The sequence below is a fragment of the Brassica napus genome, chromosome A3 (genome assembly GCF_020379485.1).
Source record: "Brassica napus cultivar Da-Ae chromosome A3, Da-Ae, whole genome shotgun sequence".
NCBI classification, from domain to species: Eukaryota; Viridiplantae; Streptophyta; class Magnoliopsida; order Brassicales; family Brassicaceae; genus Brassica; species Brassica napus.
In genome coordinates this window covers 36232803-36256457 of record NC_063436.1, presented here as the reverse complement: position 1 = coordinate 36256457, position 23655 = coordinate 36232803, and the positions used below count along the sequence as shown (strand labels likewise).

The following is a 23655-nucleotide window of genomic DNA, read 5'->3' as shown; positions in this document are numbered from 1 at the left end:
TCGCTACGTAGCGACCGAGCGGGACGGACGTTCAGTCGCTGCGTAACGACCTGTTTCGAGCTTTCGTCGGACGTCTCGATTCTTTCTTCCGCCAAGCTTTTTCGTAAGGAAGAATCTATTTCGAAAAGTACTCTTCGGAGAAACTCTTATTTTCTTCTTCGGACGTTTTGAATGTTAAATTTGTCGTAACCGTTTTTGACCCCAACAAGCCACGCTTTCAACAAATGCTAAAGGCAGTTGTCCCAAAACAAGCATCTCATTTGTTGCTTCTCTAAACATAGAATCCGTGAATCTAGCCTTCTTCAGCTTCCCTTCCTTGTCAATAACATCCTGTTTATCAGCTTGGCCAGCTTTCCACGCCTTATGTTCCTTGCAAATTTCATGATGCTTCTTCAGGTTTGATGTCCCTGATGAGGTGAGACACGAGAACTCCTTCTGGCAGTAGTTGCATAAGCACCTGTCTCTGTCCTCCTTAGTCCTTGTGAAATGCAGCCACATGTCTGATCTTGCTGGGAGCATCCTTTTACCTTGACTTGATTGAGAAGCCTTCCTTTTCACTCGGTTACTGTCTGGAGTTTGCAAGTCTCCCTCATCATCTTTGTTACGAGTTTCTTGAGTTTCTCGATTAAAAGAAGAATTTGAATCCATTTGTGATTGATTGTTAGAGGATGCGGATGGAGTACAAGACTGAAAGATTGGGATATTTATAGTGGCCATTGTGAAGCTTTTGCAACGCATGCGGGATTGAATCGAGGAGCCTCGTTTGGGAACTAGGGTTCGTCGCACGGTAGAGGAAGAGGAAGGGCTGAAGAGGAGGAGAAGTCGAGGAACTAATGACACCTCAGCAAAATTATTAAACATATAATATCGGTTTTCAACGGTTATTAATATGGATCATGGTTATCCACCGAACCGACCCGATGTCCAAATTCTTGGAATGTAGCACCCAACCGGGTATTTCGCCAGAACCGTTACCGTACCGGTACCGACAGTTCGGATCGGGTTAAGGATCGGGTTTCGGTTATGGTTAATTACGCCCAGGCCTAGTTCTAACCATAACTCCGACTAGATATACACTGGGGACAGTGTAATTTAAGTCTGGGGGGATGTTTACTGATATTTGCTTATCTTATGAGTCTTATTTAAAATATTTTCAAAATCTGTTTTTTTTTATTGAGTCAAAAAGGGGATAATGAACTTATTAGATTCATGCTTGTTATCTAACCACTCTTTAGCACCATTCTAGACTTACTGATAGCAGATAGTACTAAAGATACTAAAGTGGATCAACCTGTCAACTATGTTCACACTTGCTGAGATTGTTTGAAGGAACCGAAGCTGACCTCCAACCTAATTTGACTTAACTGCTTGTCTTGGGGCTTGGTATACACTGGATCGGATTCCTCCTTCAGGCCTGAAAGGTAAAATTCTGAGTGATTTTGGTTTCCTTCTCTCCTCCCTTTGGCATCCTAATAAAATAAAATAAAAGATTGAGATGATTTCTTGCGGTTTAGAGGGGTAGGTACATTACCGATGACCCCATTATTCTACTCTAATAGAATGATCACACATTGTTGGAAGCGAGGGGTAGATACATTACCGATGACCCTACTATTCGCCTACACTTTGTCAAGAAAAGAAAAAGAAAAAAAAATAATAAAAAAATAAAAAAAATCGAAAAGAAGGTGAATAAGATGGAATTGAGATAAAAAGGATTCAGAGAAGGGAGATATAGAGTAAAAGAAACCAGAACAAGATTACCTTTTTACTCAGATACCTGTTGGGGTAAGAGTCCATGTGTCTTGTGATCGATACTCCCAAGGTAAAGCATACACATTTATTTATGTTAAGAAATGAGGTTGGTAGAGAGGAATGTCAGACATGATTTGCTAAGATGTTGGCTAGGTAAATTTGGTTGCTAAGCTAGGATATTGTATAATGTGCTTCTGTGATTAGGACTTCTTAGATGTGGATTGCAATATTGTAGAGGTGATGATTCTAAGTATTAAATCATGTGAGTCCCTGCTGTTTTCAAAACCTCTTTCAGAGAGACTGCCCGTCTGTTTTGCTTGAGAACAAGCAAAAGGGTAAGTCTGGTTGAGTTGATATACCATATATTTTACCCATTTTTAATCATGGTCTATAAGTGTTTTAAGATACAATTATTATGTTTTGGAGTCTATTAGAGTATTTACAGGTTCAGGGAAGTTTAGGAGAAATATGGTGATTTTGGAGTCTTTTGGAGCCTTTGGAGGTGCAGAGTTGCACAGACGCGTCAGATGTTTAGCTATGGATGGAGAGCTTCCGACCGTTAGATTGGGCCCATATTTTGACACAAGATAGAGCTTTGAGTTAGCTTTCCAATGCCACCGGTCTCAGGTCAATCAGCATCCTGTACCAGAGGTTATTCCTGTTTTACTGAAGAGTAGTCAGTCTGCCTCGCGAGAAGAAGCTGCCGAGAAGAGAAAGCCACGTCGATCGATGCAGCACTCTGGACGTCGATCGATGGAGATCCCAGATCGTGGGCCTTGTATATATTATGACTGCGTGAAGCCCAGAAGCCACAAATTACCAGAATGCCCATGGACGACCAGAAACCCTATTTATGTCATTTCTAAGCCATTGTTGACGGCTACGCTTTCTAGACTTCTTTAGCTTTCATTTCCATTGTTTCTCTGAGAGGAAAGAAGGGAGGAACTCCTATCAGAGTCCTCCTGGAACTCTATTGGTTTTCTTAATCATTTCTATTTCAGTTTTACATCTATTCATCTATGATTTATGTGACAAACTTCATGTCTGAATAGATCCACCTGTTAGGTTTAGGGTTCAGATAGGTTTGTAGGATTAGCCCCAAACTATAGATCTACCTTGTTGTGATATTCATGATAGATTTGTATTCATTGCTTGTTTTAGAGTAATTAACTAGAACTTGATCATAGGATTGCATACTCAAGCACCCTTGTTATCCCATCATGACATCTATCTATCATATTAGGACTGCTAGAGAGGGCTAACCGCCAATTTAGTATCTTAATAGGGCATATCATACTCGCGCATAGGCCTGGCTAGAACCCGCCGATCGATGTCCTCAACTGACTATCGGTCGACGTAGGTAAAGGTGTATCGGTCGATGTCCCAATAGGACCATCGATCGACACTCTTTCGTTGTCAACATACTAACCGTTGAGACACGAGATCTAGCGAGTTAACCAGTGAAACATATCATGCATGCAACAAATAGGTACCTATGCATGCAACAAATAGGTACAAACAGCTGATCACTGAGTTAAGCGGTTGAGCTCTAACATATCATGCATGCAACAAATAGGTACCTATAGGAATTATAATCTCCAACACCTGAATAGAAACCCTAGATCTAGCAACCATCCTTCCATCCAACTACTCCTTGCCAAGCTGAACAATTACCTTGTTCATCTTGTTTATTGCTTTATTTATTACTTGCTTTATTTACTGCTTTAAAACCTATTAGCCTAGCTTAATCATAAAACTATTAGATCTAATCAGTTCCCTAGCTCCTAGTGGATTCGATCTCTAAGTACTATAACTCGACCTCTTTTGATGAGAGTAACGCTCTTTAGGGTAATTTGAGTGATATCAATCTCATCACACAACCATCTCATAATTCACTAAATCTGACATGAACAATGTTTTATAAGTTTTCTGGTTTATCATTTAATAAACCAAAAAGTTATTAGTTTATACATATTTTACATATATTAGAATGATAAAGTATTATATATATATATATATATTTATATTTATATTTATCTGTATACTCTTAAGTAACTAAACCTCAAAAACGTAAGTTAATAACATAAGTAATTTATTTTGTTGTTCTAGAATTCAATGATTTTTAGACTGAACTGGTGAATATATACTAGACATACATTATATTTCGAGTATGCACTTATATTCTATAGCAGCTTGATATATTAGATTTGAACACTAATATGTGAATAGAGTTTGCCGGTGATTTTTTCAGAAGTTTGATTCTTAAATATGTATCTGGAGTGGAACTATTTTTTACAGATATTTATTTTTTAAATTGACACTTATGTAATTCACCGAATTTACATAAGAAGTTTAAAAAAAACTGATATCAGTGAGACGAAAACGAGAACGAAAGCACAATTTTATAGAAGTAGAAAATGAAATAACTTAAGAGTCAATAGTAAATAAATCGAGAGCAAAAAACCTAATCACCTTTCGTCATTTTATAATCGATGTTGTTTATATTGTTTTTGTGATTTGTGTCAGCCGCAAAACCTAATTTTGTTTTGAGCATATGAAGTCTTAAAATAACTAAAATGAGTTGTAATACATTAACTCTTCAACAACGATGATACATTTATGAGATCAACATTTGGTTTCGTCATTTCACAATCGATAAAGATTGTAGTGTTGCAAAATGATAAAGTCATTTAGTAAACCAACAATAATATAAAAACTCACACAGCTCATGCGCGCGGGTTATCATCTAGTGTAATTTTATTAGTATAACAATTTATTATTATATGAATTACTAATTGAGATGCAAAAATAATATATTAATGTCCCGGCGATGAATTTTTTTTCTGTAGACAAATATTAATTAACATTATCTTTCTTTCTATATTTCATTTTTGTAACATTTATTTATACATATTACACATATATTCTAGCGTGTTGTGCACATATAGTGTTAAATCGAGCATGTATGCAAATATAGTAAACTAGGGTCGGTACGCGCTACGCGCGGGATATGAGTATCGTGTGATATATATTTCTATATAATTGTATATTTTCATTGTATGTATTTCAAGTTTGGATTTGCAAGAGGATGCATAATAACGTTAATGGTTTTCAAGTTTTTTTGGGTGTAGAAGGTTTATAAATGTTAAGATGTATTGCGTTAAATTTTGATGGCCGTGTTCATATCAAAAAATTGATGCATATACAATACTATATAGTTCACCCATATAGTTCGGGTGAGGTGGTAGGAATCTGAAAATGTAAGTTATTTAATACATTTGATATTAGTGGTAAGCGCTATTATTGTTACTTATTAACTTTGCTTTCATCTTTTTTTCGCTGTAAATGTCTCGCATCGTGCAAATTCATGGTGTTTCACATATGTAAGATCAAACACCTGTAAATGTATAACCACCATGAGCTCACAGAGAATATACAAAAGCAAACAGAAACAATGCAAGCTATACACAACAATGCAAGTTATAACATTTCTTTTTTTTTCATGGTAAGAAAAGTTGTAATCTTTCAAGTACCAAGAAAATTTGACACATGAATCTGAGTTTTTAGAGCCAAAACAATGTTTTCCAAATTTGAACAAATTAGAATCTAACATTTAAAGAAGGGAAACACTTAGATTAGCAGAAGTAGATTAGCAAAACAATGTTTTCCAAATTTGAACAAATTATGGTATATATGGAAAGGTCTGAACAATAAAGTTTATAGTAATCTGGATATTGATCCAAGGGAAACACTTAGATTAGCAGAAGTAGAATCGACACTTTGGGCTGAAGCACAGGTAATCACTGATCAAAGAAGGGAGAGGCAAGTGCAGACCATACCTATATTAGAAACTACAGGACGATGGTGTTTTATAGATGGTTCGTGGATAGAGAAGGAACTATTTTCGGGACAAGGATGGTATAGTACCTTACCGGGTTTTGATGGTTTATTGGGAGCAAGGAATGTAAGGGCGTGTCTATCACCTCTTCACTCGGAGGTGGGGGCGTTGATTTGGGCAATGGAATGTATGAAAAACTTACGACAATTTCAGGTTACGTTTGCAACGGATTGTTCTCAATTGGTGAAGATGGTTTCGGAACCAGAAGAATGGCCAGCATTTGAAAGCTACCTGGAAGATATCAAGCTTTTACGAAGAAGCTTCATCAACTCAGACGTCGTCCATGTACCCTGAACGGAGAACCTAAGGGCGGATAGCTTGGCACGTTGTGCTAGGAAACAACCGTCTTTCGTCGTTCATATGGATGCAGAGTTGCCGATTTGGTTTACAGAGTCAATATGAGTCTGTGAATGTCTTGCTGTCAAAAAAAAAAAAGCATCTAACATTTAAAAAAAAAAAATCTAATGTGTTTTGTTTTATATCTAGTTTTGTAGTTATTTGAATATATTTTTGTGGAATGTTATATATTATCATGTCTGAATAATTCTGTGACACTAAAATTCCGTGTCTCTTGTATCCCTTTAAAAGGTTTAGTTATGTTATATATATTACTAGAGCTTGACCCGCGCACCCGCGGATATTCATTTTTGGTTTGCAAAAAAAAAATATTTATCTTATATAAATGGTAATATATGTTTTTAAAATTTATATATATATTAAATAGTTATTTAATATATTTCTAAGCACAATTATTTTAGAATTTATAATGAATAATTTTATTTTATTTTTTGATCCGTCAACTGTTACAACTTTATTTTTAAAATATAACTCGTGTGTTCGTGCATATGTATTTTTTATGGATCAAAATTTTAATGTAAAATAAAATGGTTATCTATTTTTATATTTGATTTATACGATTAAATAATTCAATATATTATTTAAAATTTTGTTGTTTATATTATGTATTTTTATAACACTTTTATGTTTTTTAGGCGTAGTTAATATACCAAAATAAAAAATAACCACTCTGTAATAATAAAATCTTGTTATATTTTTGACATTGATTAAGTATAATTTATTGTTTACCCAGATTATATGAAACATTTTTTAAATAAATAAACATAATTTGTTATACTTTATTTTAGGAAAATGCATTAATTAAACTATAAAAGACAAGAATACTAAAAAGTAGGTAAATTTATTACTTCAATGGCATTCAAGTGTAAATAACTTTGAAAACTAAGGGGCCATATGAAATATGGGAAAAAAAAACTGATTTCATAGTTTCAATCAGTGAGATAACTTGTTTAGCACACATATGTCTTTTCCAAGCATCGAGAATCTCAAACAAAAGTGACCCACCAAGAATCGTAAGCTTCAATGGCTCTATGAACCATAAAAATTTTAGAATCAAAATTTTGGGGTTTTTGGATGAATATGGAGAGAAAGTGAAAGAAATGTTGTTTTTAGTTCATAAGAATTGAGAAAGAAAGAGTGTAAATCAATTTTTAGGTGCATTAAGAGTGTGGTTGGTGTATTGATGGCAATTGCAATATTGTGAATTCTTGAGGAAGATGAGGGTGATAGAGTAAAATTTGCATGTTCGAAAGAAAAAAGTGATGGCATTTTCGTGAATAATATGAACTTTGAGGGTGAAAGAGGCAAGTCAAAGTTCTAAAAAAACATGGGTTAGTTTTGTGTTTAACTTCAAGTTTTGAGTCATATTTGCAAAAAGCCCATTAAAATATGTGGTATCAAATCACGACTCAAAAATATTATTCTGATCTTAACTAATCTTTATCCAGAACAGAAAAACAGAATCAAATAAAGACCAAAAAAATCGAAACAGAACCAAGAACTGTATGAGTACACCTAATTTTTATAATATAGTTTATATACTTATAATCATCAAATTTTAAAATAATAAAATATTATTTTTAAATCGAAATACCAAAAAATAGAATTACAAAAAAAATTATCTGCAATATTTAAAATTATTTTAATTATAGAAAGTTTTATCCCAAACACGAAATTTGATATTTATCAGAAAAACAAAATTTCTAACTTTTTAAATATTTAACAAATACCGGAACCAAACTGATGCCGTATGTTGCTCCAAACGGGTTTACAAGTGTTTGTGAATAAGAATAAACTAATCTAATGAAGATCAAGATCCAAAACAAGGCCGAAATGTATAGGGAACTAGAGCTCGAGGTCGATCTGTGAGTGTGTATGCGGATATGAATGTGTCTCCCCCTCTTGTTCTCTTATCCTTTTATACTGCTCAAAGTTGTTTTCAAACTTCTAATATCTTCTCGTTTTGGTAACTTGACTGCAAAAATATCGGAATTTCCTTTGACTTGGTTGAGATTGAGATCGAATTTGATCGTGGACCTCGAGCCTATTCTTCATCTTCGGTCCTAAGGCTCATATTGAGTTATAAGCCCTGTTCTTTTGTCAACCGCGGCGGCAGCGGCAGCGTCAAAAAAAAAACGAGCAAAAAGAAAAAGACGGAGTTATCATGTATCGCTTAATTAAGACGCGAGAGACATATTACACACAGAAGATGACGCTGAAAATAATGGTGTCCATTAGAGAAGCCTTGGATAGCACCAGCGATCGTTTCTGGCGGCTGTTTCTATTTCTTCCATGACTATTTTGTTCTCTGCTAACGTTATTTTTCTAGACGCTGCCGCTGACGTCGCGGTTGACAAAAGAATATGGCTATAATCATTCTTGGGCTGAGCTGACCGCAAGATTAGGTCCCAGCAGTAAGGGTTATATTGAATTTTAGTAAATATATATTTTTGTAATACAACATAACTAGTGGTCACTCCCACTTACATCTCAGTCTTTGAGTATGTCTAAATAAACATTTAACCAACAAAACTCCATCTGCTCTTCTCAATCCAAAGCTCTCCACCAACACATAACACCCAAATCTCCTCCATTCTCTATTATTATTACCATTCAAATCTCTAAAATCTCTTCTAGAAACACCAATTTGTTCATCTCTCTCCACTCTTACCACTTTCCTCCCTCCTTCCACCCATCCTCCTTCCTCCATTACCCTTCTCATTCTTTCCACTACCACGAAACTCAGTCCCACCGCAGATCCGGAACACGTCTTCCTCCTCCTCTCCCCCCGTCCCCGCAAACCTTGAACCGGTATATACCAATAAAACCCTCCATTCCCTTCTTTCTCTTCCTTAACCGCCTCTATACCCTTCACATAATTCGCCTCTCTCAACACATTCGCTTCTACCCTCACCAGTCCTTCATCTTCATCATTGTTTTCGTCGTTTGTGTCACCCAAGTTATTGTTTTCACAATGGTAGATCCGTTCCCAGTATTGAGATAGTGTCATCCTATAAAACATCGACTTCTTCATCTGATAACTTACACTACAATTCTCCTTCACAAACATAAATGGGCAATACCATTCTCCTACTATCACACTCCCAGACCGAATTGTTGAAACTGAGAATCCAAATTCAGGCAGACGGGCTCTTAGCTCATCGTCTAGGCCTAGAGCTTCTCTAGGTCTCCTCGGATGCAAGCTCCTAGAGGCTCGTAGTTCCCACCCTTTCTTCTTGAGAAATGAAGGTGGTGTGCCATCTGGGGCCATAGATTTTGCAAAGAACGTCTTGTCATGATGCCGGTTGATCTTCACGGTCTGATAAATGTTTCTTGGATCCAAAGGTTTAGGTTTTTTTTCATGCAAGATATCCGGGAAACAGCATAGACCTTTCTCTATCTCCTTAGAACACACACAAACTTTCCTGCAAAAAAAAAAAAGAGAGAGAAGAAGACTTCACTACACTCGCTCCTAATTTTATTTATGCTTTTTATCACCAAACGGCTAAAGACACCAACTCAAATCTTAATTTAACGCCTCTGACTTGGATTTTTGTGTTTTTTTTTTCTTACCCTTTATGTCTGCCTCTTGCGTGAACAACATAATACCGATTCGAAGACAATGGTTGATCGAGAGCTGGTATGAACAAGACCTTCTTAACCGAAGTATCTCTGTTTCCGGAACTGTCTGTGTGAACAACTGATAAGATCTTGTCTTGAGGGAACGGAAGCTTCTCTATTTTTGTCCTCTTACACATGCCGAAACAGAAGGTATCATCTGTTTCTGCTTCTTCGTCTGTGATAACTAAAACACCGGAGAATGGACCCTCCGGTGACTCCTCCGATAGTGTCTTCTGGTATTTTCTGAACTGCGACAATGTCCTCGTCACGTACATTGTTTGTGCTTGAAGATGTATGGGAATTGTGATTATGTTTAGGTTTTAATATCAATTTGATGGGTTTTATCATAGTATTTTATGAAATTTGGGGGTGAAAACGACAAGATTGTAGTATAGTGGAGTGGCTCGGTGTAACTTTTGATAGTGGAGGGTAAAGTTGAGTAATCTAAGTTTTTGCTGATTGGAGGCAAGTCGTTCCTTTTTTTTTTTACTAAAGAGAAAACAAAAGATAAAGCGGAATATAACAATCACAATCCACTCTCTCAGTCTATCAGACAGGATTTTACTATTTAAACTTCAGAAACTAAGTTTTATCTTTCAAAATATTAGAAAGTTTATTTAGTTTTGTCTCTAATTCTTACGACCAGCTAAGCTCGAAGTGTTATATTCCGTAAATCAGGTTGGAGTATCAGTTAAGGAAAAATAACTTTCTATTAAACTATTAAACGAATTTATTCAGAACAAAAGAAAATCGTATCGATAATCTTTACCCACCCATTCGAAATAGCTTTTGATTTAGTGGATGAAGTAAGAAATGATAAAAATAGGAAAAGAAAAGAAAAGAAAAGAAATGAAAAGAAAAGAAAAGGAAAAAGGAATAAAGTTACAAGACAGCTATTTACAAGAAAATTGTGCAAATAAATCTAAAGTCATTCCATCTTTAAAATTTTATATTTATAAAACTTTTTACCGTAATTTATAATTTTTATTCAAATTACTAATGCTGGTGGTTAAAAAATTTGCTATTTATTATTTTACATGATACAATATAATTTTATATATATTATCTATGAAGTGATTTTGATGACTTTGCCATGGTCTCCATGATTTCAATTAATTTGCTTATTTGTCATATTTTCATAATTTTAGATAATTTGCTTATTTTTTATATCCTTAGTAATTTTAGTTTTTCTTATGTTTCATATTTGATATCGTTCAAATTATCATAAAGAGTGACTTTACTTTCTCAAATAAGAGATTCAGTTGTAATACTTAGCGAGCGAATCCACAAAAAACAAAGATACACAATAGGATCTAAAGCAACAATGATTAATCTAGGCAAATAGGTTTAAAACAGTAAATAAATTAAAACAGGATAAACAAACAATTGTTCACTTTGATTGAGGTTGTAAACACCTAATAGATATAGCTAGATCTAAGGTTTCAGATAATCAATATTATAGCAACAAGAATGTTTAGGTTAACAACCCTAGAACTCAAAATCTAATGCAAAACGTTTCCAGCTTCCGTTGTGAATCAATTCTATTGATTAAGTCCAGTATCTCAGCTGTCGTTTGTTGATACGGATCGAGCGTCGATCGATGTTATTGACTTAGCGTCGATCGATACTTCTTTAGGCAAGCGTTAGCGAGTTGATCGATAAGTTTACTAGTCTTAACTAAATCAGATGCCGCTTGTTTCTAGCAATCATATCTCAAGTGAATCTATTCTAGTGCAGAACCTACCGTCGTAGTTGTCCACATTTCTAATATCAAAATTCTAGTTAGCTACTCTAAAACACAAGCATTACAAGAAATTCCTTAAAGGATGTCTATCACCTTCGCAATTCTATAGTTTTGGCTAATCTTTCATTACCCTAATTGAACCATAAATCTAATAGATGAATTACTCAAACATAGCAAAACAAAACATATCAAATATCTGAATAAACTGCATAAATAGAATAAGGTAGAAAAACTGAAATTCCAATACAAAGCTCTCAAGGAGTCTTGGATCTTCTCTCCAAACTAGTAAAACCCCTAAACTTTGTGGTATGAAAATAAGAAAGCGCGTGTTGCTCAATACAATGGTAGTGCACATAAATATTAGGTCGAAGTCGGCCACGGCTAGTTATGCAATTATATGGAACTTGGGCTTCAAGTCGGTCATGAACAAGCGGCCCGTTCTCGCGCTTTGCTGTCGATCGACGACAAGAGATGTTTGTCGATTGATGGTTGACTCTAAATGTCGACTCTGGCTGGTTCGATGAACAACTAGCTACGAGTTTCTTCTGTCTTTATCTCTAGAATTCTCCAATATCACCACATTGCTCCAAAATGTATCTGAACCTATAAATAGTTAAAAAGACTCCAAAACATAATAAATAGATTGTAAAACACTTATATAGGCTAAAACTGGTAAAATTCATGGTATATCGACTCCCGCAAACTTACCTTTTTATTGTCCTAATGAAAGAGATTTTGAAAACAGCAGTGACTCACATAATTTAAATTCAGTACTCTCACTTCTGCAAATATGAATGGTGGGAATGAATAATTGCTAACCACAGAGATGATTCAATGTACCAAATTTGAGCTTAGTCACTATACAATACATCACATAACTCCATTGATAGCGCATGACGTACCCCTCTACTGACCTCATTTCTGCATAAAGCTAGATGTGTAGGCTACATCTTGGGAGTAACAATCAAGGGACACATGGAATCAACCCAGGCAAGTAATTGGACCTACAGGTAACTATCAGGTTCTTTTCCTTTCTCTTTTCTCTTCTTTGAATCTTTTTCTTTGCTTTCTTTCTTTTTTCTTTTTCGATTTTTTTTTATTTGGCAAAGTGCAGGCGAATAGTGGGGTCATCGGTAATGTACCTATACCTCGCTTCCAACGATGTGTGATCATTCCTTTGAATTAGAATAGTGGGGTCATAGGTAATGTACCTACCCCTCTGCATCTTAGGCAATCATCTCAATCTTTTATAATAGATGGATGCTGAAGAGAGGTGAAAGGGGAACCAGAGACATTAAGTCTAATACCTTCCAGACTCTCGGGGGGACTCCAAACCAATGTATACCATGCTCCAAGATAAGCGAGTTACGTAGATTAAGGTTGGAAGTCAGCTTTGGTTTCTCCAAACATTCTCAGTAATTGTGGATGTGAGTAGTATGTGATATACTGCACTGTTTCTATCTAATACATCATGCAGTCAATAAATCTAGATGGTGCTAGAGAGTGGTTAGAGTAGCAATCAAATTTTAAAAAGATCATTATCCCTTTTCTTGACTTAATAAAAACTTAGTAAAAACTCAATGAATAAAACTCAAAATAAAGCACAATATTAGTAAACCTCTACCTAGACTTAAACAACATTGTCCCAGTGTTATCCAGTCGAAGATTGGTGGATAAATGATGTTAGGAGTTTTCAAGGCTCCTAAGACAAATGTTGTAGTATAAAAGATTGTCGAACCAGTTCTGAGGGATATCAAAGCACCGAGAATGCAAGTACTCACTTAATCTAAGTGCAACCAATGATTTAGATGGGTTTTAAGCTACTACTAAACTAGAAAGCAATAACAGAATGATACTTTCTTAACTAAGGGAAAAGAGAACTCATGGGCATAGGGATTAGACCTTGGGTGATCAAGTATCGAACTAAGGATGGCAAATGATCAATCAAACTATCAACCTTAAGCCTAGACACAATTCTAAGCAAGCTCTATGTCTAGATGAATGCTCATTTGCTAACATATCTCAAACATCAAATGTCTTTGGTTGAATAATATGAAAGCAATCATTACTAACAAGTCTATTAGCTATCTTAGCATCTTTAACAACAAATGTCTTTGGCAAAGTATACTAAAAGCCTAGGAGAGTTGTCTCGGGCATTTCATCGAACACCTTTCGGGTGAGAAATGCCTAAGGATCAACTTTTGAGTGGCCAACTCAGAAGATGCATTATGATTACTCTACTAGCAAGGAAATATGAATGATCTACACTAAAACATCCTAGCTCTAACCTAATCACCCTTAATCTCCCTAACCCATGAATTCAAAAGGTGATTACTCACTAATCTCCATGATTCCTCTTAAACCCATATTGGATTTCAGATTAATCATGTAGAGAAATAGATAAGAAATCAACAAGAACACAAGAACATAACAATCAAAATCCAAAAGATGAACTTCTCAAGAGAGTTCTTGTGTCTTTCTCAATAGATCAAAAGATAAAAGATAATCTGCCTCTGGTGGCTACAAAAGATGTTTAAAACATAGGTTTTAGAAATGTAAAACGTGCATAATGAAATGACCAAAAGGCCCTTAAGTAAAATAGAAATCGAGCAGATAATAGGCGCGGAGCGACCTCGGCATGTCGCTCCGGCACGTCGCTCCGGCCTTCGGGAGCGACCTCAGTGGGTCGCTCTGAGAGGTCGCTCCAGGCTTCGCTTCGTGTCGTCTCGCCATAGAGACGCGAGCGACCTCGGGGTGTCGCTTTGGGAGGTCGCTCCGAGAGGGGTGTGAGATGCGAGCGACTTCGTGGTGTCGCTCCGGGAGGTCGCTCTGAGATCGGGAGCGACCTTGGTAGGTCGCTCTGAGAGGTCGCTCCAGGGTCATCTAAGACTGTTCGGAGTAATGAGAACGCGAGCGACTTCATGGTGTCGCTTTAGGAAGGTCGCTCTGAGAAGTGGGACACAGCGACTTCGTGATGTCGCTCCGGGAGGTCGCTCCCATGCTCGGTTCGTCCAATGGTCACCTTTTCACCTCTTTTGAGCTCCAAATAACCTCATGTGGTACTCCAGTACCTAATAGAGACTCATGTATGCAAAATGCAACCTAAACATGTCTAAATCCTAATCTATATGATGAAAATGCTCATGGATGAATGGATAAAACAATGTAAATATGCAAGATATCAACTCCCCCAAACTTGTTCTTTTACTTGTCCACAAGTGAACTTTCTAGAACTCATAGGGAGAGAGGTTGAAGGAGGGAGCACATAGCCAAAAGAAACACAACTAGCACACTCTCTTATTACACTCTAGCTTCTCTAGGCCTATCTTAACTCTTTTTGTTCTTACACTCATCATCAAGCATCCACACATTCAAATCAACCAACTCTCACATTCATTAAGCACAAAACATCAGGTGAATTCTTGCAAATGGTCAGTTGGTCCAAGTCATTTGGTTGGGTAAGGGAAGGCTTTTATTCAAGTGATTCAAGAGGTTCAAAACATATGATCTTTAAGGTGGTTTACTCTCAAAACAAGTAGCCTTGACATTGCACATAATATATCTAAGAAAGGGATCAACTCATGCATACAATGCTCAATCTCCATTGTTCTACCCTTTTCCCAAACATACAATTACACAATCATTCCCAAATGTCAAACCCAACTCACATCTCTCACCAAAAGATCCTAAGAACATCAACTCTTTCTCTTTGAAATCTACAAGGGATTTTTCACAACCTCAAAACATTTCTTAGCTCTTAACAACTTTGCTAGCCCCCTTTTTTTTTTTTTTTTTTTTTTTTTTTTTTTTTTTTTTTTTTTTTTTTTTTTTTTTTTTTTTTTTTTTTTAGGCTGGGGGCCAAGACTTTTCAAAACTTGAGCTAGAGGCTTCTCTACTTATCCCAATAAAACAATTCACTTAAGCACAAAGAGTCTATTCTTTTCCTTTTCATTCCTCCCAAATCATAATCACAACACTCACCCCCCACCTATAGCTAGACAATAGAGTGCCCAATCTAGCAAGAATGAAGATCAAGCATTGTCGTTCCCGATACTCTCAACATTATGCACATGTAAGACTTTCCGAAAAAGGCCTCACTCATCAAACAATGAAAGCTTAAAAGGAGGGAAGGTTTTGGGAGTGGTCTACCACTAGAGTTTGTCAAAATAAGATTGGCATAAAGGATGTGACAACTCAAGTGTGTATAGCCATGACTCAGTACACAAGGGACCATGAGCAAGAAGCATTAAGTTCGTTCAGTTCAAATAAGGTTGTAGTTGGCTTCAAAGACTGAGTTTCAGCAATCAACAAGTTTCAGGAAGAGTTTTCAAGGCTCGAAACATACAAGTCTTTTTGAGAGGTGCAAAAGCTACTCAGGTGCAACGTAGTGTTCTTTACAAGGCATTTAAAATCATTGCTCCCAATGCAAGTGAATGCAACCTATATGCTCTAGACTCTCCTAGAAATGCAAATGATGCAAACTAAATGATTGATTTTTTTTTTTTTTTTTATATGCAAATAGGTATGCAATGCATGACTCAATGAAACAACATCAAAGCAAACATGATCAAATACTTGGTACCTCCCCCAAACTTGAGTTACACAGTCTCTGTGTTGTCAAGTAGAGAGAGAGATACCGAAAAGAAGACTAATATGCAAAAATAAAATGGTATATACAGGGGAGTGTGGTGGGTTACCTTCTATGGGGAATGAGTAGAGGGAGATGCTCCCTCCTCGTCGTCCTCAGGTGGTAACTCTTCAAGGTGCTCATCAGCAGGAGTGTCCATCTCTTCAATGTAGAAGGCTTGCCCGAACACAGTTGGTTTCCTCATTTTCCTCTTGATGTCAAAGTGGAGGATGTTCTCTTTACCCAAATGGAGATCAATCGTGCCTTCCTTCACATTAACAATAGCTCCTGCTGTAGCTAAGAATGGTCTTCCTAGAATCAATGGATCTTGAGCCTCCTCACCCATCTCAAGCACCACAAAATCTGTAGGTATCTCATACCTTCCAATCTTCACAGGGAGGTCCTCTAAGATGCCCACAGGATACTTCACTGAACGATCAGCTAACACCAGAGAGAGTCTACACTTCTTGTACTGAGTGAATCCAAGCTTCTTTGCAACAGACAAAGGCATCAAGCTGACACTAGCTCCCAAATCGCAGAGACTTTTCTCAAATACCATAGGTCCAAGAGCACAAGGTAGTGTGAAGCTTCCTGGATCCTCTAATTTCTCTGGAACATCAAGCCTCTGGATGATGGCATTGCACTCATGGGTAAGAATCATCATGCCTTCCATCTCCTTCTTCTTTGCAGCTACAGCATCTTTCAAGAACTTGCTGTATTGAGGAATCAACATAAAAGCATCGATGATGGGCATTGCAACCTGAGCTTCACTCATTTGCTTCTCAAACAGAGCCTTGTATTTCTCTAGCAGCTGCCTCTTGAATCTACCAGGGAATGGTAGTTTGGGTTCATAGGGAGGAGGAACAAAAGAACTTTCACTTGCTGGAGTAACAACTTCACCATCTTTTACTGTCTTCTTCTCTTCCCCAACCTTTCCTTTACCTTTGGCTTCCACTATCTTTTCCAAGATCTCGTCATTGATCTTCTCATCAACAATCACCACTTCATCATCTATGTTGATGGCAACCCCCTCACCTAGTTTCTCAGCATCCTTGGTGAGGGTTTTAGGAGGTAACTGCTTACCACTCCTAAGGGTGATAGCTTTGGCCTCCTTGGGGTTTTGGTCAGACTTTCCAGGTAGAGATCCTTGCTGGCGATTCTGGTGAGTGTTCATGGAAGCAAACTGATTCTCTAAATTCCTGACTGTAGAAGCAAGGTGTGAGAATTTGTTGTTGAGCTCATTGTAGCTCCCATCAATCTTGGTATGAAGGTTCTTCAACTCATAACCAACATGCTTCTCACTTCTAGTCTGAGACTCCAAGATTTGTTTCAGTAAGGTATCAGTGCTGCTCTCTTGAGGAGCAGAGGAACCAGACGAGGGGTTTTGCTGAGGCTGATAGCTGCCTTGCTGGTTGTTTCTAGGCGGATAACCACTCTGTTGGTTGTTGGGATAGGATTTCTGTTGGTAGTTGTTGTACTGAAAGTTGGGCTCCTTTTTGTACCAGCTACCATTGTTGTTGATGAAACACAACTCTTCCTGACCTTCCAAACCCTCAACCTCATTGACAGCAAGTGGATCTTCCTGCCTGGAGTTACCAACAAACTTCAGCTGCTCTTGGGTGGCTTTTTCAGCAATGAGAAGGTCGATCTTGTCTTCCAAAGCTTTGATCTCTTTCCTCGTCTGCTTATCATCTGTTCTACTGCCTCTGTCGTGGTCTCCACTGTAGACTGCATCACTCTTTACCATGTTGTCAACCAGCTCTTCTGCATCCTCCTCAGTTCTCCCCAAGAAAAACCCATTGCTAGCTGTATCCAGTCTGGCTCTGTACTTAGGAAGAGCACCACGGTAGAATGTGCTCAGCAAGCTCTCCTTAGAAAAGCCATGGTGTGGGCATTGAGCTTGGTAGCCCTTGAATCTCTCCCAGGCTTCACTGAAGCCTTCCAAGTTCTTCTGTTGAAAGCTGGAAATCTCGTTTCTCAGCTTAGCAGTTCTTGAAGTAGAGAAGAACTTCTCCAAGAATGCTTTCTTGCAGTCATCCCAAGTGGTGATGGAGTCGCTGGGTAGAGACTTCTCCCACTGACGTGCCTTATCCCCCAAAGAGAAAGGGAATAGCTTGAGCTTTAAGGCATCTTCGGACACACCATTGGTTTTTGACAACCCACAGTAGCTGTCGAACCTGTCCAAGTGATCAAATGGATCCTCTAGAGCCAAGCCATGATACTTGTTGTTCTCGATCACGTTGAGGAGTCCTGATTTGATCTCAAAGTTGTTGGCTGCCACAGCTGGTGCTCGGATTCCCAATCTATGACCATGAATGTTGGGGCGGTCATAAGTGCCAATGGGTCGCGCTGCTCGCTGTTGGTTTTGAGGTATGTCTCCCATATCAGTATCCAATCTCTGCAAGTGAGCCTGTTGCTCTTCTTCTCTTCTCTTTCTAGCACACTCTCTCTCTAAAGCTCTGATGTCTGCAGCTATTGGAACTAGGTTTGATGGACCCCTGCTCCTCAAGTTCATACACCTGTAGATTAAAGGGAGGTGAAGAAAGAGAATCAGTAACAAAAGAAAATAAAAATGACTTAGTCTCAAGCAAGTGACTAAATCTCAATGTTCAAATCTACTCAGAATTTGGCAACGGCGCCAATTTGATGTTAGGAGTTTTCAAGGCTCCTAAGACAAATGTTGTAGTATAAAAGATTGTCGAACCAGTTCTGAGGGATATCAAAGCACCGAGAATGCAAGTACTCACTTAATCTAAGTGCAACCAATGATTTAGATGGGTTTTAAGCTACTACTAAACTAGAAAGCAATAACAGAATGATACTTTCTTAACTAAGGGAAAAGAGAACTCATGGGCATAGGGATTAGACCTTGGGTGATCAAGTATCGAACTAAGGATGGCAAATGATCAATCAAACTATCAACCTTAAGCCTAGACACAATTCTAAGCAAGCTCTATGTCTAGATGAATGCTCATTTGCTAACATATCTCAAACATCAAATGTCTTTGGTTGAATAATATGAAAGCAATCATTACTAACAAGTCTATTAGCTATCTTAGCATCTTTAACAACAAATGTCTTTGGCAAAGTATACTAAAAGCCTAGGAGAGTTGTCTCGGGCATTTCATCGAACACCTTTCGGGTGAGAAATGCCTAAGGATCAACTTTTGAGTGGCCAACTCAGAAGATGCATTATGATTACTCTACTAGCAAGGAAATATGAATGATCTACACTAAAACATCCTAGCTCTAACCTAATCACCCTTAATCTCCCTAACCCATGAATTCAAAAGGTGATTACTCACTAATCTCCATGATTCCTCTTAAACCCATATTGGATTTCAGATTAATCATGTAGAGAAATAGATAAGAAATCAACAAGAACACAAGAACATAACAATCAAAATCCAAAAGATGAACTTCTCAAGAGAGTTCTTGTGTCTTTCTCAATAGATCAAAAGATAAAAGATAATCTGCCTCTGGTGGCTACAAAAGATGTTTAAAACATAGGTTTTAGAAATGTAAAACGTGCATAATGAAATGACCAAAAGGCCCTTAAGTAAAATAGAAATCGAGCAGATAATAGGCGCGGAGCGACCTCGGCATGTCGCTCCGGCACGTCGCTCCGGCCTTCGGGAGCGACCTCAGTGGGTCGCTCTGAGAGGTCGCTCCAGGCTTCGCTTCGTGTCGTCTCGCCATAGAGACGCGAGCGACCTCGGGGTGTCGCTTTGGGAGGTCGCTCCGAGAGGGGTGTGAGATGCGAGCGACTTCGTGGTGTCGCTCCGGGAGGTCGCTCTGAGATCGGGAGCGACCTTGGTAGGTCGCTCTGAGAGGTCGCTCCAGGGTCATCTAAGACTGTTCGGAGTAATGAGAACGCGAGCGACTTCATGGTGTCGCTTTAGGAAGGTCGCTCTGAGAAGTGGGACACAGCGACTTCGTGATGTCGCTCCGGGAGGTCGCTCCCATGCTCGGTTCGTCCAATGGTCACCTTTTCACCTCTTTTGAGCTCCAAATAACCTCATGTGGTACTCCAGTACCTAATAGAGACTCATGTATGCAAAATGCAACCTAAACATGTCTAAATCCTAATCTATATGATGAAAATGCTCATGGATGAATGGATAAAACAATGTAAATATGCAAGATATCAATAAATAAATCAAAAGTACTCAATTTAGCAAGGAAGAAAGACATACCTGCTCGTTGGGTATCAGTGTCGATCGACACAGTTAAGTGGCAATCGATTGCTGCGGATGATGAATTGTCGATCGATACCTGCCGGTCCTATCGGTCGATGCTTAGCACAATTTTCTCCTCAGATATTTTTTTATTCTGAAAATAAACACGAAAAATTAGCAAAAAAGTAAAATAAAACTTAGTAAAAGTTTACCAATGGGTTGCCTCCCATTAAGCATTTTGTTATAGTTATTTGGTTTGACCTTTTGGATGGTTTATGGTGTGAATGGAGGTAGTGGAATACTTGTTGGGAAACAAGTATCAACATCTTCTCTGCTCATCTCGAACCATGTACCAACAAAGCTCTTGATTGCTTCTTCACCTCTGGTTCTGTCTTCTTGCTGCCTCTGAATAATCGTATGAGCTGAAACCACTTTCAATTTCAGTGCCTTCTTCCGACTTCATAATTCTACAATTGGGGTTAACAAGAGGAAAATAAACATCATCTATCTTTTCATAAATTTCATCAAACATTATGTTTTTTGATGTAGAGATGTCATTCAAGAGTTCTTCGATGTTGTCTTTGCTGTATGACCTAGCCGGTGGGTAGTGTACTGGAGGACGAACTCCAGGCATCTGAAAACATCCCTCATACTGTAGTAAACTCAGATACTTCCCTCCTGACTTATCAGCCATCTCCAATATTGCTTCTATATCCTCCTTAGAAACATCGATGATCCTCCCATCCATTGTCTGGGCATTTCCATCCTTATCTCTATATACTCCTTGCTCAATAGGTTGCACTACACGGATCTTCCTCTTTGTATGGGTAGCAGTCGAATTCGCAAAGCTCTGTCGGTGTTCTTCGTCTGCCCTGTCGATCGATGATTCAAGATTCATGTCTATTGTGGCCTCAAACCAATTGTCGAACGAAGCTCAGGCTGGGTGTCGATTCACCGTCTGATTTGCGTTCTACTCAAGAATCGGAGTAACAAACTGCTATGCAACCTGGATCATCTCCAACCTCCATTTAGGATGTATGTGGCTTGACAACTATCACTAGGTCATAGTAGACATTAGGGTCTATGAGTGTCAGGTACAATTGTTTAGTCTGCATGTTACAAACTGTTCCTACAGTAGCCATGAAGAATTCTTGAAGCTTGATATCCAGGACATAAAAATCCACTAAAACAAGGGCATTTCATATCTTCACCTCAACGTTTCTGACGATTCCTTCTTAATTCTTTTTAGAGCAATCCACAAAAGTGAATGACTCCTCAGAAGGCTCTATCTGTAAGCTTAGATGGTCTACCATCACCTTAGGAATGATGCTGACTAAAGAACTTGTGTCACAGAGTGCACAAGGGTAATCAATGCCTCCTATCAAGAAGGGATCTACAAACTTTCCAGGATCACTCTTCTTCTTCAGTGTAATCCTCTGCTTCATCTTCTCTCTAACATGATGGAATATCCTCTCAATGTTTGTCCCAGTCTTCTTGGTTTCTTTATAAAAACATCCACAAATATGTGGATAAAGTAAACCTCATCCCATGGCTTGTCCATAAGGATCCTTAGAACCCTTTTTGTGATGATATCCATCGCTTTCTCATTAGCTCCTCTCTTTAGATGCTTGCGAATTGTTTCTCTCCTTCTCCTCAAGGTATTTCCCTCAATAGTCTGGTCAATGATCATTGGATCTGTTCCATCTTCAGATTGTTGGTTGATGTTTGTTGATGTCTCTGAAGGTTAAGATGGGGTTTTGAGTGCATTCAGTCTGGCCACATCGATGCTAGGTATCCACATTCGGTAGGTGAAAGGCGGGTGTTGATCACTGCAGGAGAAATCATGTTGATTGCCTGACTCCTTCTGTCGATCGGTGACTGATTGATGTTGCCGATCGATGTCTTTTGTAGTCACATGGTAGGGCTAGGGTGGATGAGGGTGTCGAGTTGCAAACTCTTTGTGGGTCATGATCTTCACTGTATCGCACGATCCAACTTACTCCATGGATGGTGTCGATCGATGCTTGACAGGATGTGTTGGTCGGTACTCTTCTAGCTTCATCGGTCGATTTTCCTCGCGTAGTGTTGATCGACACCAGTGTGAACTGCCAAAACTCATAGAGCTTTCAACTTCGAAATCACCCTCTTGAAGCTTCTCCTCCTTAACCACTTGCCAGAAGTCATCATCTATGATGGCACTCACGTGGTGCTTCATCTCCTTTGCTCTTTATTAAGGGTTCTTGCCTCTTTAGAGCTTCTCTTGTCTGAACAACCTGGGTCTCCAACTTCTTCACATGTGTGCTTAAAGTTTCAAATTTTGTGTTCAGGTTGTGTAGACAGTATCTATCTTTTCATTGAAATCCACTGTCAGCTTCTGCTGGCTCTCTAGAATATGATCAAGTATCTTATCGATCTTGCTTTCATGGGTCTGTGTTGGTGGATTCTGGTAGTAAGAACTATCATTGGTTCTGTTGTTGCTGTAGGGTTTCTAGTACTGTGAACTTTGGTTGTAGTTTCTCCTCTCGTTGTTGCCATAGGAATTCTTGTTGCCACTCTGGTTCCCATATCTCTGATTCTGTAAACTGGTACCACTGTTGAAGTTCACATTCTTCTCGTCACCATCTTCGTCGCCGACGTCTACAGCTTCTACATCCTCTGCAAAGCTAACCTGCTTCTTAAGAAGCTTGTGAACACTGCCTAGCTTGGCCTTAACATCATTCATCTGTTCTTTTCCAAAGACAGTAACCAATTTCCTTCTCTCGAAGTCAGTGTTTTTGGTACTGTTTCTAGATGCCAAGTTCTCAATAAGTCTCACAGCCTCTTCTGAATTCCTGGTGTTGAAGTTTCCCTCACTCGTAGTGTCTAGAGACATCTGATATGCCATCGCAATGCCTTTGAAGAAAGTATTGAGCAGATGCACTTCGTTGAATCCATGGTGTGGAAAATCTCTCTGATAGGACTTGAATCTGATCCTTGAACTTATGAAAGAGTCTGTAGGCTCTTGTGTGAATGTAGCAATCTTGCTTCTCAAGTCTTCAGCGTATGCTTCATCAAATAAATTACGCAATAATGCATTCTTGATGTCAGTCCAAGATGTAAGAGATCATGGTGGTAACTGCTTAAGCCAGTGCGAAGCATCTCCAGCGAATGAGTACTTGAAGAGCTTGCAGAGAAGGTAGTCGTCAAGTACTCCATCTGCCTTAATGCAGAAACCAGATCCTCGAACTTCTCCTGATGGTTCATAGGATGCTCATGTGGGTGACCATGGAAAGGTGTCTGTCCCAAAAATGTGAAGTATTGAGGCTTCAGCTCGAAATCGTTCCTGTGGATAGCTGGAGGACGAATAGCAAACTTGTTAGTGTAGTATTGGTCTGGACGGTTATAATCATCCAACGTTCTTGGTCGAGCAGCATGAACATAATCAGCATCAGCAATTTGGTTATTAGTTGCATCAGGATCAGGATTACAACTCCTGATC

At 38.4% G+C, this 23655-nt stretch overlaps 1 protein-coding gene and 1 non-coding gene across 2 annotated transcripts; one reads left to right on the top strand and one right to left on the bottom strand.

The window, feature by feature from the left end:
- Positions 1 to 8383: 8383 nt before the first annotated feature.
- On the bottom strand, positions 8384 to 10666 carry LOC106427193. The gene is made up of 2 exons (XM_013867934.3): positions 9581 to 10666; positions 8384 to 9432 (listed from the first exon to the last, which is right to left on the bottom strand). The coding sequence occupies exons 1-2, from the start codon at positions 9901 to 9903 to the stop codon at positions 8481 to 8483; spliced, it is 1275 nt and encodes a 424-aa protein (XP_013723388.1). The 5' UTR covers positions 9904 to 10666; the 3' UTR covers positions 8384 to 8480.
- A 7210-nt stretch (positions 10667 to 17876) lies between these two features.
- On the top strand, positions 17877 to 17983 carry LOC125607714. The gene has a single exon (XR_007338785.1). It is a non-coding gene; the product is annotated as a small nucleolar RNA R71 (small nucleolar RNA).
- The last annotated feature ends 5672 nt before the right edge of the window (positions 17984 to 23655 follow it).